Genomic DNA, 13,539 nt, shown 5'->3' on the forward strand with positions numbered 1-13,539 from the left:
AATGAGCGGAGGCGGAGGCGTGCCGTGGGGCCGGCGGCCTTGGCGCGGAGCTCCATTCCTCGTGCTTCGCGTTGAACCCCAGCTGCAGCCGCCGTAGCTGCTGCTACCGCTGCGGTCGTCCCTGCCCGGCCCAGTCCCGGGGTGCACCCCTCAAGGTGAGGATGTTCCTCCTACCCCCACTTCCCGGTTCCTCCCGGTTTGCCGAGATCCCTTCCTACTCCCAGCCCAGTTCTGAGAAGTGTCTGGGGTCTCACCGGCGTCATCGCAGAAGTAGGGAGGGGTGCTCTCTGTCCAGGCCCTCAGCACCTGGGCTGGGGTGATGTTAAGTCCTCGGGATGCAGTGATCGTTAGCTGGTGGAGCAGGGGTGTTTTCCGCAGGTCACTGTGGGGGGCACGAGTGCCACGGTGAGGGCGGGGGCGTAATGGGGTCAGCGCCCCCTAGTCCCCACGACCCCACTGTTTGCCTCTGCCTTGCTGCGTGACCTTGGACGAGTAGCGTCGCTGAGCCTCCAGTGCCTCAACCCCTAAGAAAGGAGGGAGGTGATGTCTGGGAGTCTGGGCTCCGGAGACTCCTGCGTCAGCCGAGGTGAGGATGAGGAACGCTTAGAATTATCTCTGAGGGACAGAGCCTCCGGATCGCAACTCGGGCTGGTTTGGGTCCAACTGCATCCCCCCCAAGAGAAGACGAGAATAGGGTGGGGATGGAGGTGCCACACCCACGGGGATGGCGGCTGAAGGAGATACAGAGCCCTACACCTGCGTGTGGTGACACGGGACAAGAGGGATTGGATTTAGGTTTTGGACCAGCATTCCTGCTAGTGATCAGGGCCCTGATGGAATGAGAAGGGAGGTCTCGGCTTGCCTTTCATCTTGAATCTTGGCTTTGGGAAGTGGGGGTAGGGCGTTTCTCTGCCCCATGGAACCGAAGAAGGTGAGGGGATAGCTGTCATCTCCTAAACTCAGTGTGGGTCCTCCTCTGGGTCACAGGCCCGGGAGAGGGCCTTACTGAGGCTGTAATATGGAGGAGAGTGAGCATCCTCTAGCTGAGGGTAAGGTGAGGGAGAATACTGGACAAAGGAGGGCAGCACTTGTTGAGGAGGCGGGAGGATGTGGGATGGTGGGAGTCTCTTCTCCATTTCACAGTCTGCAGCTCACTGGTTGTGGGAGAGAACACGCCCATGCTTATGGTTGCACCTTTGGCCTGGTGAAGGGTGGAGGAAATGAAGTCGCATCAGGGCTGAGTTGATGTAAAGCTACCACAGCCACACCTGACCTCCAGCCCTGTCTTTCCAAGCCTATTTGGGTCCCTGGTGTGTGTCCCATCCTATGTCAGGTTCTAGGTATTAGCAGGTCAGTGTGACCCTATCTCAAGGCCGCAGTGTGCATTCTTTTAACATGCTTGAGCTTTAACACATTGACTGCTACAGTAGAAAAGAAATATTTTTCCTTGGGACCATGGTGTTGTAGTAGGTCAAATGCAATAACTGCCATGTGAGTTGTATTTGACTCACACTACTTGTGAGCCCTGGGCCTTGGGAAGCATATATAACTCACACTTCTCTGGACTTAATAAAACACTCTGGCTAGGCTCTGCGCCTGTGGCTCAAGCGGCTAAGGCACCAGCCACATACATCTGAGCTGATGAGTTCGACTCCAGCCCAGACCCGCCAAACAACAATGATGGCTACAACCAAAAAGTAGCTGGGCATTGTGGCGGGTACCTGTGGTCCCAGCTACTTCGGAGGCGGAGGCAGGAGAATCCCTTGAGCCTAGGAGTTGGAGGTTGCCGTGAGCTGTGATGCAACAGCACTCTACCCAGGGTGACAGCTTGAGGCTCTGTCTCAAAAAAAAAAAACACTCTGGCCCTAGGGAAAATTTTTTCTAGTGTGGAAGTCAGTGTATAAGAGAAGTGGGAATTATATATGCTTTACCAGGCCCTGGGCTTAACAGTTAAGCTAAAGAAAACTCACATGGCAATTAATGTGTTAAGGGGAGGTAGAACAGTGCTGTTTCTAGACTGAGCGCTCTGACCAGGACTGAGCCCCAAGCTGGGGATAGAAGAGGAAGAGTTGGGAAGGTGGAAAGTTGTAGAATTCTTGGCTCAGAGCAAGTCCTCGTGCCAGGTTGAGAATGGAAACTGAAGAAGGAATGAGAAATTAGGTTTCAAAGGTTGGGGGCATACCCCCAGACATACAGTAGAGGACAAGCTGGGGTTGGGGCTGGCCCTGTGACACATTGGGGCATGGGAGCTGCCTTTGGGGAAAGGGATGGTGTGGGTTGGGGGGCAAGAGGGTGGCAGGTTTGGGAGTTCCACTTTGCCATGGACACATTGCCTTTGGCTCTTCTTCCAGTCTACAGCCTTGGGCCCTGGTGTGGGATATCCCGGAGTAGGAGGAGTGCCCTGTGGGGTGGGAGTCTAGTGTGCTGGGAATTCTGGGTTCTTGTGTAACTGTCCATCAACCAGCCCACTTGCCATGTCCTTGGGTAAGTAGCCTTGAAGCAGCCTTTCTCTCTGAAGCTGAGCAGGACTGAAGCTGGTAGTGCTCTATCCCCCAGAGGAAAGATCCCCCAGATTTCCTGAGAACAACCAAGAGCCAAAGAAGTCCCCAGGGCTTTTGTCTCAGCTTTCCAGCCCTTCCCATCTTGCGACTGTCTAGGGTTCCACCCCTTACTTTTCGACAGTCCATCCAAGGGGGAGGATATAATTTTTTTTTTTTTTTGCTAGGAGGAGGGGTACCATGTTCCTCCCTGTGCAATTCCCAGGACATACGTTCACCATCTTCCTTTAAGCCCCTCTGGCTGGAGAGACCAGGCGGCTCCCAGCAGTCTGCTCTCTTGTCCTCCGTAGGGGCCTAGGTGCCTTGGGATGGGAGATGAGAGGGCAAGAGGAGGCAAGGGGGAGTGAGGCCCCCTCAACCCTTGAGCTCTTTTCCAAGAAGGCTGAGATCCCTGGGGGCTACACTGAGGGCCACTCCTGGCACCTCCAGGGTTGACCTGAAATGCCTCTCTGCAACAGTGCTGCTGAAATTGCTGTTGCTTTAGAAACCAGGCCTTTTGGGTTTTCTTTGCAGAGGTGAGGGGTGGTGGCGGGTTGTCACAGAGCTTCAGGCACAACTGCACCAATCCCTGGGTGTAAGAGGCCACTGCTTATTCCTGCATTACAGATTAGGAAACTGAGGGACAGAGAGTGAAATAACTTATCCATATAGCCAGCAAAGGCAGAGCCTGAATTTGAACTAGGACTTCTGCCTCTTGGGGGCTGTGTGGATTGGGCCATGGTGAAGACTTGGCTGACACAGGAGGAGGCTGGAGGCAGGGCTGGGTTTGGGTTTGCATGGTGGCCTAGAAGTTCTCTATGGCTGCATCAGGGGAGGCCTAATGCCCTCCTTTCCTGCTTCTGATGGGGAATTGTGTGTGGGTGAGAGTCTAGCTCCTCAGGGACAGGGACTAGCATGTTCTCTGTTGAGAAAGGACTTTGGGTTTTTCCAGCCTCTTTTGTCCCCCGAAGTCACTTTCCTCCTCCCTCTGTGTTCTCAGTGCCCAGAGGGTTACAGGAGGTCCTGGATGTCTGTGCTGTTCTGAGTGCTGGGCATGACATGAGATGTGGGTCCTACCCTCAGTGAACTTTCCATCTCAAGGTGGGCACAGGCAGGTGACCAGCTGACTGGAGCAAGGGCAGTGGGAGGAATGCCCTTTGGGAGGCCACGCTCTGTGAGGGGGGAGGGGAGCACCCTCTAGGGTAGGGGTTGGCTAAGAGAGTGGTGGGGAGTTCTGCTTCCTGAGCGCCTCCGGTACAGAGGCTGCCCTGACCACACCACATCTGCCTGGAGGGCCTGGCCAAGCTCCCTGCTTGGGCTCTCCTTTTGTGCTTGTTCAGTCAACGAATATACAGTGAGCACAAGGGGTTGCACCCAGTGCTGGGGACATAGGGCTTGGCAAAAACTGTCACTGCCCTTACAAGGTGGCTATGACAGATAACAAATGATGCCAGACATGAAAAAGGGGATCTTGTAAAGAGTTTCAGTTCTATTGTGAAATTTGGGCGGGAGGGGGTTGCTGAGACCCCATTTGAGGTTTGTTCCCTGAGAGGGACAAGGGATTATTCTGGGCTGAGGGGCTGGCCAGAGCAAAGTGGGCAGGGGTTAGGCAGTGGGCTTAGGGGCAGAGGGAAGACAGAGAGCAGGCCCTGCACATACTGGGTCAGTACTGGGTCAGCATGTTTTGTGAGAAGGGCCCCCGGAGCCTTTGCTCACTCTGGTTAAGAGTTTCACCTGGGGCCGGCATTCTTTCTTTCTTTCTTTGGGGTGCCACACCATTCTCTCACTCCTTTTCTCCCCATCCCTAATCTTCTCCTCTCTCACTTCCTGCTCTCTGCTTTCTTCTCTGTCTCTTTCTCATCTCTCCCCCCCACTCTTTTCTCTCTTTCTCTAATATAAAATATATTTTTATATTCTGAAAAAAAAAAAAAGTTTCACTTGGGCCTTCAGGAAGTGTCCGGGGAGGTAGGAGGACTTGGACATTGGACTATCACTGCCCCACGGCTGCAGAGGTATGGCTGGAGTAGGCTCTGCAAGGTCTGAAGAGGGCCTGGCACCCTGGAGCTTGGCCATTTGTCATATGCTTTGAGTCCACAGTTTCAGGGGGTAGCTGGAATGGGTGGGTTAGGAGGCAGGCTCTGAGGTCAAACTCTTCAAGACAAACTGAGCATTTCAGGGCTGAGATGACTAACCCCAGTCACCTGGCCAGAGGTGAGTAGGTCTAGATCCCTTCCCTGAACCTTGGGCTGGGACCTGGGAACCCGTGTTGGTGCTGGCCTGGAGTTCTTCATACCCTGGCCACTCCTGCATTCCAGAAGCCAAGGCTTGACCTTGCCTGCACCTCTCTAGGCCTCCTTATACCAGAGCTCCTGGTACCCAAGCTCTGAACCCCTTGCCCATGAGGTGGAGCTTGGGCCTGGGTACACTCTGTGGAACTGAGAAGTGGGAAGGGAAGTAAGGTCACAACTGCTCCCAGGGCAGTTTGGCACCTGAGGGACCTCAAAGTCATGCTCTCAACAGGCCCAGCCCCAGACTTTAAGGCTGTCCTGTGGCTTCTCTTCAGTTTCCTGATCTGACTAGCCAAGGTTAATCATGGGTCACTCATATCTAACTACTTGTGTGTTTGTCTCTGAAAAGAGTAAGTATGTACTTCTCTACATAATATAATTCCATGATCTCAACTAACAAAATCAATTCATTTCTTAGTGTCATCTCATTCCGTCATTCACATTTTATGATTATCTCCCAATGTTTGTTTATTTAACTAATATTTTTCTTTTTCTTCTTTTTCTTTTTTTTTTTTGTGGTTTTTGGCCGGGGCTAGGTTTGAACCCGCCACCTCCGGCATATGGGACCGGCACCCTACTCCTTGAGCCACAGGCGCTGCCCTTTCTTCTTTTTCTTTAAAGGCCATCTCAGTTAAAGAAAATGTCTTTTTTATAATTAGATAGAAACCTCCTCCCCCACTTAACTTTTCTTCTTACAGCTGATGTGGTGAAAAAATCAGGTCATTTTTCCTGCCTTCTTGGTCTCTGAAGTGTATTCATTTAGAACAGAGGTTGGCAAACTTTTTCTGTGAAGGGCCAGACAGTAAATAGTTTAGACTTTGGTCTGTCACAACTACTCAAACTAATCTTGTTTTGGTGCAGAAGCTGTCATAAACAGCATGTAAACAAATGAGCATGGTTGTGTTCTACTAACATTTTATTTACAAAAATCAGGTGACAACTGTTGGCTTCCACATGTAAAGAAATCTTTCCTTTTTTATTAATTCTTGCAGTTTGAAAAAACCAAACAAAACAGGTCAGTCATCCTTGCCTTCTGGGTTTATCTCATTGCTTTCTTGTGGAGTCATTTAATTTGTTCCAGCATCCTCTGTGTTTTCAAGTACATGAGAAGTTGGACTTAGAGGCTTGTTTTTAGATCCAGGTTAAACATGTTCAGCTGGAGGGTGGATTTGATTTTTGTCAGTGATGCTGTGACTTCAGGCTGCCTCATGTCAGGGGGCATCAGCATGTCAGGGTGTCCTGCAGACAGTGAGGTGAGATGGACCCATATGTGACTGGGTGTGGTCACATCCCTTCATTGCAAACATGTGTTATTCCACTGTAAAAAAAGGCAAGGTCACCTGTCGAAGGCATTCAGGCCTTTGTAAGTATATTTGGCCTTGACTTTCCCTTCACCGTTTAGCATCCACTGCCTCTTGGTGCCTCCAGCATTTGTTTCTTTAGGGGGTTGCAGAATGACTTAGCATTTGGCCTTTCCTTTGTTATTTATTAGCAAGAATTCTTCTGTAAAGTGGTTTTCTGTCAACCACCAGGACAATTTAATTCCAAGAAAGGCCAAGAGACAGGCTGAATTATTTCTTTTCAGTTGCCAGTTTTCAGAGGAGAGTTAGGGGCATTGCTACTGTCAGTGGTGACAAATGAGAGTTTGGGTTTGTTTGTTTTGCTTTCTCCATTTTTAATAATCTCTGTGGATGCTCTGCATTTATGTATTCTATCTATTTCTGTCAGTTGCTATCATTCTTTTTGATGCTTAGATGGTCCCAGTCTGGCTCATTGAAGGCTCCCTGGGGCATATGGAGGCTGCCTTGGGGAGCAGAGCTGGTGGGAGGCAGCCTTGAGGCTCAGGCCAGAGTCCGAATGGTGGGTTAAGATGGGAGCACACCCCTTCCATGAGCATCTCTTCTGTATATGGCCCTGACAGATCACCAGGAGGGAAAGCTCTGAGGACATATTTATTTTATGTGGTCCCCATTCCTGTCCACCACCAAGCATTCTGTCAGCTCTCACCTGCACCCTGGTGCACTGTTTGTGTGACCTGAATAATGTGTCTCCAGGCCTAGCCTTCGGAGTTAGCAGCACCAGAACTGGCCCCTGGAAGGTACCAGTAAAGTCTCCCTCCTTTCCAGGTTGTTCTTCCTGCCAGCCTTAGGTAGGCTGGGCATAAGAGTCCTTTGGCACCTGGAAGGGGCAGCTTAGCACATGCTGGCAGGGCCCTGGGTCAGTGCAGCATCAGGCAAGGGTGAAGGCTCTTGGTGAATGTGGGCAGTGGGTGGAAAATAGGGCAGAAGCCCCTGGGCTGGTGGATGTGGGCACCACTTAGGCTGCTGGGAGCAGCAGGGGTTTCCTAAAGGGAGCGCCTCTGCTTTCCCCCATAGGTGGCCCTGACCGCTGCCTTCTCTACCCTCCCCATCCTTTAGGCTCCTGCTGGTGTCCTTGGAGCATGGGAGGCTGCTGAGCTTGAGTGGTGGTGTCTGGTAGGAGCTGCGTGTCTCGCCCCATGGCAGGGAGGGCATCCATGGCTGCAGCCAAGGGTAAGTTCTTTCCTGGCCTGGCAGAATTTGCACACACTCTTCCAGTGGGTCCTAGTAAGGAGGGTCATTGTTGCAGGTGAGACCTTTTTTGGCTCTCTGTATGTGTCCGTGTGTAATTCAAAGGACACTAGTATTTGTGCTAGGTTCTGGGACCCCTGCTAGCAGCTCTTTGACATGCTGGTCTGTGGTGGTGTGTGCTCTTGTGTACCTGTGTTCCAGCCCCCTGTCCACTGTGGGGGTTGGTGGGGCATGAGGGGCTTGTGGTGAGCACCAAGCCTGGACAGGGTCACAGCAGCCTGTGGAAGGGAACTTGGATTTCATTCAGAGTCCAGAAGGGCTAATGGAGGGAGGGTCTTTGGCAAAGGAGACACAGTAAGATTTGAGGGTCAGTCTGAAGGGGTGTGGATGGTCTCTGCTTGCTGTCCCAGAGCTCAACCCAAGGCTGGCAGGCCCTCCCACCCAAAGGACTTTGAGCAGGGCTCTTGGGAGCCCTCAGGACTGGGGGTCAGAGGGGATCAGGGTCACGTTCTCAACCTCCCCCAACCCAAGAGTCCATTTAGCCCAGGCCCTCAGGCTGGTTCTCCACCACCCTGCTTTGTCAACCCTCTGCCCTTTCTGGCCCTGGAGAATCTGATCCAGCTCAGGCTCAGCTGAGGGCCTTGCTGAGCTAGAGGAAGGAAGTTTGGGGTCGGAATGGGGTCTGGAGACCCCCTGGGTTCCTTCTTCTTACCTGTTGGTGAGCAGTGGGGTTTAGTGGCAGCCACAGGCCCTTCTAGGTGAGATGAATATGTTTTGTGACCTCTCTTTTTCTCTTACTCCAAGCAGGTTTCCTAGAGCCCATTCTTGTCCCTACCCTGCCACAGTAAGGTGGTCAGGACATTAGGCAAGGGCTTCATGGGGGAGGGCATTGGCCTGAGCCCTGCACTCCCTAGGCTTGGTGAGTCTTGGGGATTATCCTTTCCCATCTCTGGCACCAGACTCATCCCCTCCAAGTAAGGCGTCAGATTAGTCCCCCATGCTGTTATAGGGAGGGGCATTTCTGTGGGAGAACTTGGCAAATAGAGGCAGGACAGGGGCCTCAAGCCTCATGATCACCAGTATCTTCCTAGCCTGAAAGGAGCCCAGCCAGTAGGTACTGGGTGGTGGCAAGGGCAGTCTTGAGGGTGGGGAGAGGATAAAGGGAAATCGTTTCCTGGGATCAGGGGAAGCTAGCAGCCACTGGCACCCTCTCCCACTCTTCCTAGGCAACAAGCCCAGAGTTCGGAGTATCCGCTTCGCGGCAGGCCATGATGCAGAAGGCTCCCAGAGCCATGTCCACTTTGATGAGAAGCTGCATGACTCAGTGGTCATGGTCACCCAGGAGAGTGAGAGCAGCTTTCTGGTCAAGGTGCGTGCACACCTGCCCTGTCGCCAGCCTTATTCCCTGTCTCCCTCCTCTAGCTCCTCCCTGGCTCTACCAGCTTCGTGGGCCTGCCTGTGCCCTCTCCCGTCAGCTAGGTTCATAGACATGTGTCTGCTCCTCCCTGAGCCTTGGCTTCCCCATCTATAAAATGGGAGGGGGTGAGATTTCAATGAAATGAGCGCATTTACAAGGTCATTTGAATCAAGGTGAGCAGAGCTATTGTCATCAGCCTCATCCAGACAATGGCAATGGAAGGCACTTGTCAAGGCTATGGTGTCACAGTCCTAGATTCAGGTCTAGGCTAGCCATTCTGACTCTGTGACCTGAGAGAGGTCACATTAGTTTCTCTTCTTTCAAGTGGAGATTGTTCACATATGTTCCATACAGGTGTGAAGGTAATTATGAAAATAACAAGGTGTGGGGCGGCACCTGTGGCTCAAGGAGTAGGGTGCCGGTCCCATATGCCGGAGGTGGTGGGTTCAAACCCAGCCCCAGCCAAAAACCACAAAAAAGAAAATAACAAGGTGTGAATTTTTTACCCTTTTTTGCCAAATCTCTGGCTGATCAGGCTCTTTGTAGTAGTGAATAGCACCCATTTTCTGTTTGGTGGAGTATTTACTTCTCCTTGTGGCTACAGCTCTCACACCCTCCAGCTTATATCTTCCAGCTGCTGGGGCACCATTGGATCCCACATCTACTTGGAAAGGGGCAGGAGAAAGTCTCTGGATGGGCTGGATTGGAGAAAACAGGGACTGAAGTCTTCATTAGGGCAATAAACCAAGGGTCCAGAGTTGAGCAGGAGTGTCCTTGGGTGTATGGGGGCAGAGGTCTGGTCCTTGGAGATGGCCCTGAGGAGGGGCCTTCTCCTTCAGCTGACCGCTTCCTCAGGGGGATAAACAGAGTGAACCAAAACTTTTTTTTTTTGCAGTTTTTGGCTGGGGCTGGGTTTGAACCCACCACCTCCGGCATATGGGGCCGGCATACTACCCCTTTGAGCCACAGGCACCACCCTGAACCAAAACTTTAAAAAATAGCTCCCTCCCCCCCCACTGCAAAATCTACTCATATTTATTAGATGAAATTTGGAAGACAGGGAAAAATGCAAAGAATGTAAGGGTACCCACAGTTATACTACCCAGAAATAACCATGGTTGATATTCTGACGTCTGTCATTCCAGCTTTTACTCAATCTTTGTTTCCAAAAATGAAAGCTGGTATCACAGTGTACATGCTGTTTTTTGCCTTGCCTGCTTCTATTGTGAACTGTCTCCTGCATGTGTCAGTAAATAAGTTTCCATGAGATTTTATAACTGCCTAGTATTCCATTATATGTGTCATCACTGGTTTAGTTGGTTCCCTATTCCTGGGTGTTACGGATGTTTCTGTTTTTCACTGTTATACAAATAAGGTAGTGATGACTATTTTTTTTTGTACATCTGTTACAGTTTCTCCTGGAAAATTCTGCAAGTGGTGCAGCTAGGTCACTGGGTCAGTTGGTAGGTGCAGCCAGAAAGCCTTCCTGAGAGGTGTGCCCTCTACTAGCAGAGTGAAGTGTCGCATAGATTGAGGTTTATGTGGTGATGTTAGTCTGGTCCCACTGAAAGGCAGTCAGTCCTGTCAGATCTCCAGGGGCAGGGTGTTTAGCCCCAGTAACTGTGAGCCAGAGTCTGTGTGTCCTGTAAGCTACACTACACTCCCATCAGCCACCCTGCTCAGCAGCCAGCCTGGCTTATGACCCTTCACACCCCTGGAGTTTCCAAAAATGGCATCTGTCTCAGAGGACATCAGTTACCAAGCACTGTGGATGAACAACAGAAATTGTTGGGTCATGAGTAGGGGTAGGCCCAGTGAGCCTTTGAGTGGCAGGCAGGCACCCATGGTCAGTTGCCAGCAGCACAGATAGGAGCCCTTAGTCAATGGCTGGTGCCAGGCCTATGGGCCAGCTCTGGGCTGGCACAGCTGGACTAGTGTCCATTTATCTAATTCTACCCCATCCCTCATCCCATGTTGTGTTGCTTGGTGTCACCAAATAAGTGATGTGGAGGCGGGGACCAGAGTTCCTGACTCTGAGCTGCTGGCTTGTGGCAGGCAAATGGCCTGTGCCATGGGACTTTGATCTTCTCCTTTGAGTGGCCTATGTCCTGCCATGTATGATGCATGGCAGGAGTGGTCAAGAGGTCTAGGGAGGACTTTATCTTGGCTATGCTGTGTGGCCTCTGGCTAGACATTTTCTGGCTTCCATTTTCTCATCTATACAATGGGCCACTGTGGATGTGGGGCCCATGAGCCAGATGCTGAAGAATGTGCTGGCCAGCTGTGGGGATGAGGTCTTCCAGGTAAGGAGCTCTGTCAGAGGGCCTGGAGCCATCAGCAGTGGACCAGCTGGAGTGGTGGAGGGAGTTAGGTTTCCTGGGCTCCTCAAAGAAATGTGCTGGGGCCACGAGGATCATAGGTGGCACAATTGGGTGGGCCCTGGGGGAAGCAGTAAATGAAGCTGTCTCCCCCCACCTACTCCCTGCTGCAGGTCGGCTTCCTGAAGATCCTTCACAGGTATGAGATTACATTCACTCTGCCTCCAGTGCGCAGGCTGAGCAAGGATGTCCACGAGGCACCTGTCCCTAGCCTGCACCTCAAGCTCCTTGGCGTTGTGCCCACCTCTGAAGGTGTGTCCCCTTCTCCAGCAGGGGCTGGATGTGAGTGGGAGTGAGAATGTGGGGTGCTCCCTTCCCCCCATCTGTGGTGGGTGGGCAGCTTTGCAAGCCAGGAACATGGTACCTCTTTATGATCTTGTAGCATGGCAACTTGGCAGGTCCCCTGTCTCAGGCCTCACACGTTCCTGGACAGAAGCTTATGAGCTCACACCATTGGCCTGCATCTGCCTACCATATGATAGTTACCTCAGTGGCGAGGTAACTGAGGTAGGAGCCACTGAGAAACTGGCTTTAAGCCTCCAGCTCTCCTTCCCATCTGCCCCTCAAGACAACCCTGCTGGAGCCATGAGATGCACTATTTCTCATCCTTGGGTTTCAGGCTGCATCTCTGCAAACTGCCTTTTGGCCCTGCTCCACCTCCACCCTACCCTGGCAGAGAGTAGGGTATCAGTTTCCCAGAGCTCCAGCTTGAGTTTCATGTCTCTACCCCATGACCTTGCCCTACAGAGGATTGTGTGAGACCTCCCCACTAGGCCTTTGCCCCTTGCCACCTGACCCACTCCGAACCTGCCATGCCCCCTTCCCTCCCCATTGCCACCTCCCTCTGCCTTCCTTTTGGGGAAATCATTGGGCCTTTGTTTTCCAAGCCTAAGTTTGACCCAGCTTCACTCTTGGAGCTGTACCATGGTGTAGACCAGAGGCACCTGGAACTTAAGTATGGGAAGCATCTGAGGCCTGCAACCCTTGGGGACCATGGTTCACTGGGGTCCAGCAGGGCCACCCCTGTGCCTTTCTGGGGGAGGCTCAGCATGTCTTGGTATTGTGTGGGGGACCAGTTAGTCCTGGGGGTGGGGTCAGAGGCTAAGGGAGGTGCTGATTGCCTGCCCCTGTGCCCGGGCAGGTTATAGCGTCAAGTGCGAGTACTCAGCGCACAAGGAGGGTGTGCTCAAAGAGGAGATGCTGCTAGCCTGTGAAGGGGGTGCAGGCACCTTCGTGCGAGTGGTTGTGCAGGCCCGCGTCATGGGTGAGAGCACAGGGAGTGGGTCTGGCTGGAGGAGGGAGGTGCAACCCTGGCCACAGGGCTTATTATTATTATTTTTTAAACCTTTTATTTATTTATTTTGTTGTTGCAGTTTTTGGCCAGGGGTGGGTTTGAACCCACCACCTCTGGTATATTGGGCCGCCACCAGGCCACAGGGTTTTTATCCTCTGGCAGGGTGGTCTGAAAAAGGGAATTGGGGTTCCCAAGCTCCTTGGCTGTTCTTCCTCAGCCTGTCTCTGAGGGAGGGGGGAGGGGTCTCCTTGGAACGAGCCACGTGAGTGGGGCCAGGGGCGCTATGTGGCGCACCTACTTGCATCCTTGCTTTGCAGACCGGCACCACGGCACACCCATGCTGCTGGACGGTGTCAAGTGCGTGGGTGCCGAGCTGGAATACGACTCCGAGCACAGCGACTGGCATGGCTTCGACTGAGGCTGGCAACCCTGCCTGCCTCAGGGCCCCTCAGCCTTAAACCTCGCCTCATCTCCCCAACATGCTGCGTGATGGTTCCTCGCCCCTCCCCAGGTTGGGTGTGGGGGTGGCTGTGCAGGGGACTCCAAGCTGGGGCCTTGCCCACATGTCTCACCTCTGCCTTTGTTTGGGCCACCACCCTGCCTCTCCTGAGTCCTCCTCTCCCACTTCCTCCTCTCCATGTGCCTCAGTCTCCTGCCAGAGGAAATGGGTTGAGCCCACAAGGAGACTGTTTGAGGAAGGGAGAGGAGGGTCTGGGGTGGGTTCTACCCAATCCCCACCCCAAGCCATAGGGGCTCCAGCCAAGGTCTGGGAGAGGACAGAGCTGGCTCTGTGATGTCGTTGCCCCATTTCTGCTGCTGCTCTCTCGCTTCAGCGCCTCTCCTGCCTCTCCCTCTTCCCCCCTGCTGTCCACAGTGAGTAGGAGGGAGGTACAGTCCCCAACTCCTACCCCTCAGGTCTGTGTTAGTTGGTTTTTAAACAACTGGTTGGGATAGAACCCTAAAGAAATAAAACTTCCAGTGGATACTAGAGGCCAGCTGGATTTGTGTTCTCTGGGGTCCAGAGAATGCCTAATCCTTTGCAGATGGGTCATAGGAAGACTTGGGTAAACTCATTC

The 13,539-nt window shown here is 52.6% G+C and overlaps 1 protein-coding gene across 4 annotated transcripts; it reads left to right on the top strand.

Annotated features, from left to right (window-relative positions):
* ADISSP (adipose secreted signaling protein) lies at positions 1-13,449 on the top strand. 4 transcript variants are annotated; one of them, XM_053573918.1, is made up of 8 exons: positions 41-155; positions 3,538-3,638; positions 7,243-7,356; positions 8,601-8,743; positions 10,204-10,254; positions 11,283-11,421; positions 12,311-12,433; positions 12,781-13,449. In XM_053573918.1, the coding sequence occupies exons 3-8, from the start codon at positions 7,323-7,325 to the stop codon at positions 12,879-12,881; spliced, it is 591 nt and encodes a 196-aa protein (XP_053429893.1). In that variant the 5' UTR covers positions 41-155; positions 3,538-3,638; positions 7,243-7,322; the 3' UTR covers positions 12,882-13,449. The 4 variants fall into 4 exon arrangements, with proteins under 4 accessions (XP_053429894.1, XP_053429891.1, XP_053429893.1 ...); XM_053573916.1 differs by lacking the exon at positions 3,538-3,638 and having other exon boundaries at positions 18-155; XM_053573917.1 differs by lacking the exons at positions 41-155; positions 3,538-3,638 and adding an exon at positions 4,045-4,748.
* Positions 13,450-13,539: the final 90 nt, after the last annotated feature.

This window comes from Nycticebus coucang, chromosome 21, assembly GCF_027406575.1.
Source record: "Nycticebus coucang isolate mNycCou1 chromosome 21, mNycCou1.pri, whole genome shotgun sequence".
Taxonomy (NCBI): domain Eukaryota; kingdom Metazoa; phylum Chordata; class Mammalia; order Primates; family Lorisidae; genus Nycticebus; species Nycticebus coucang.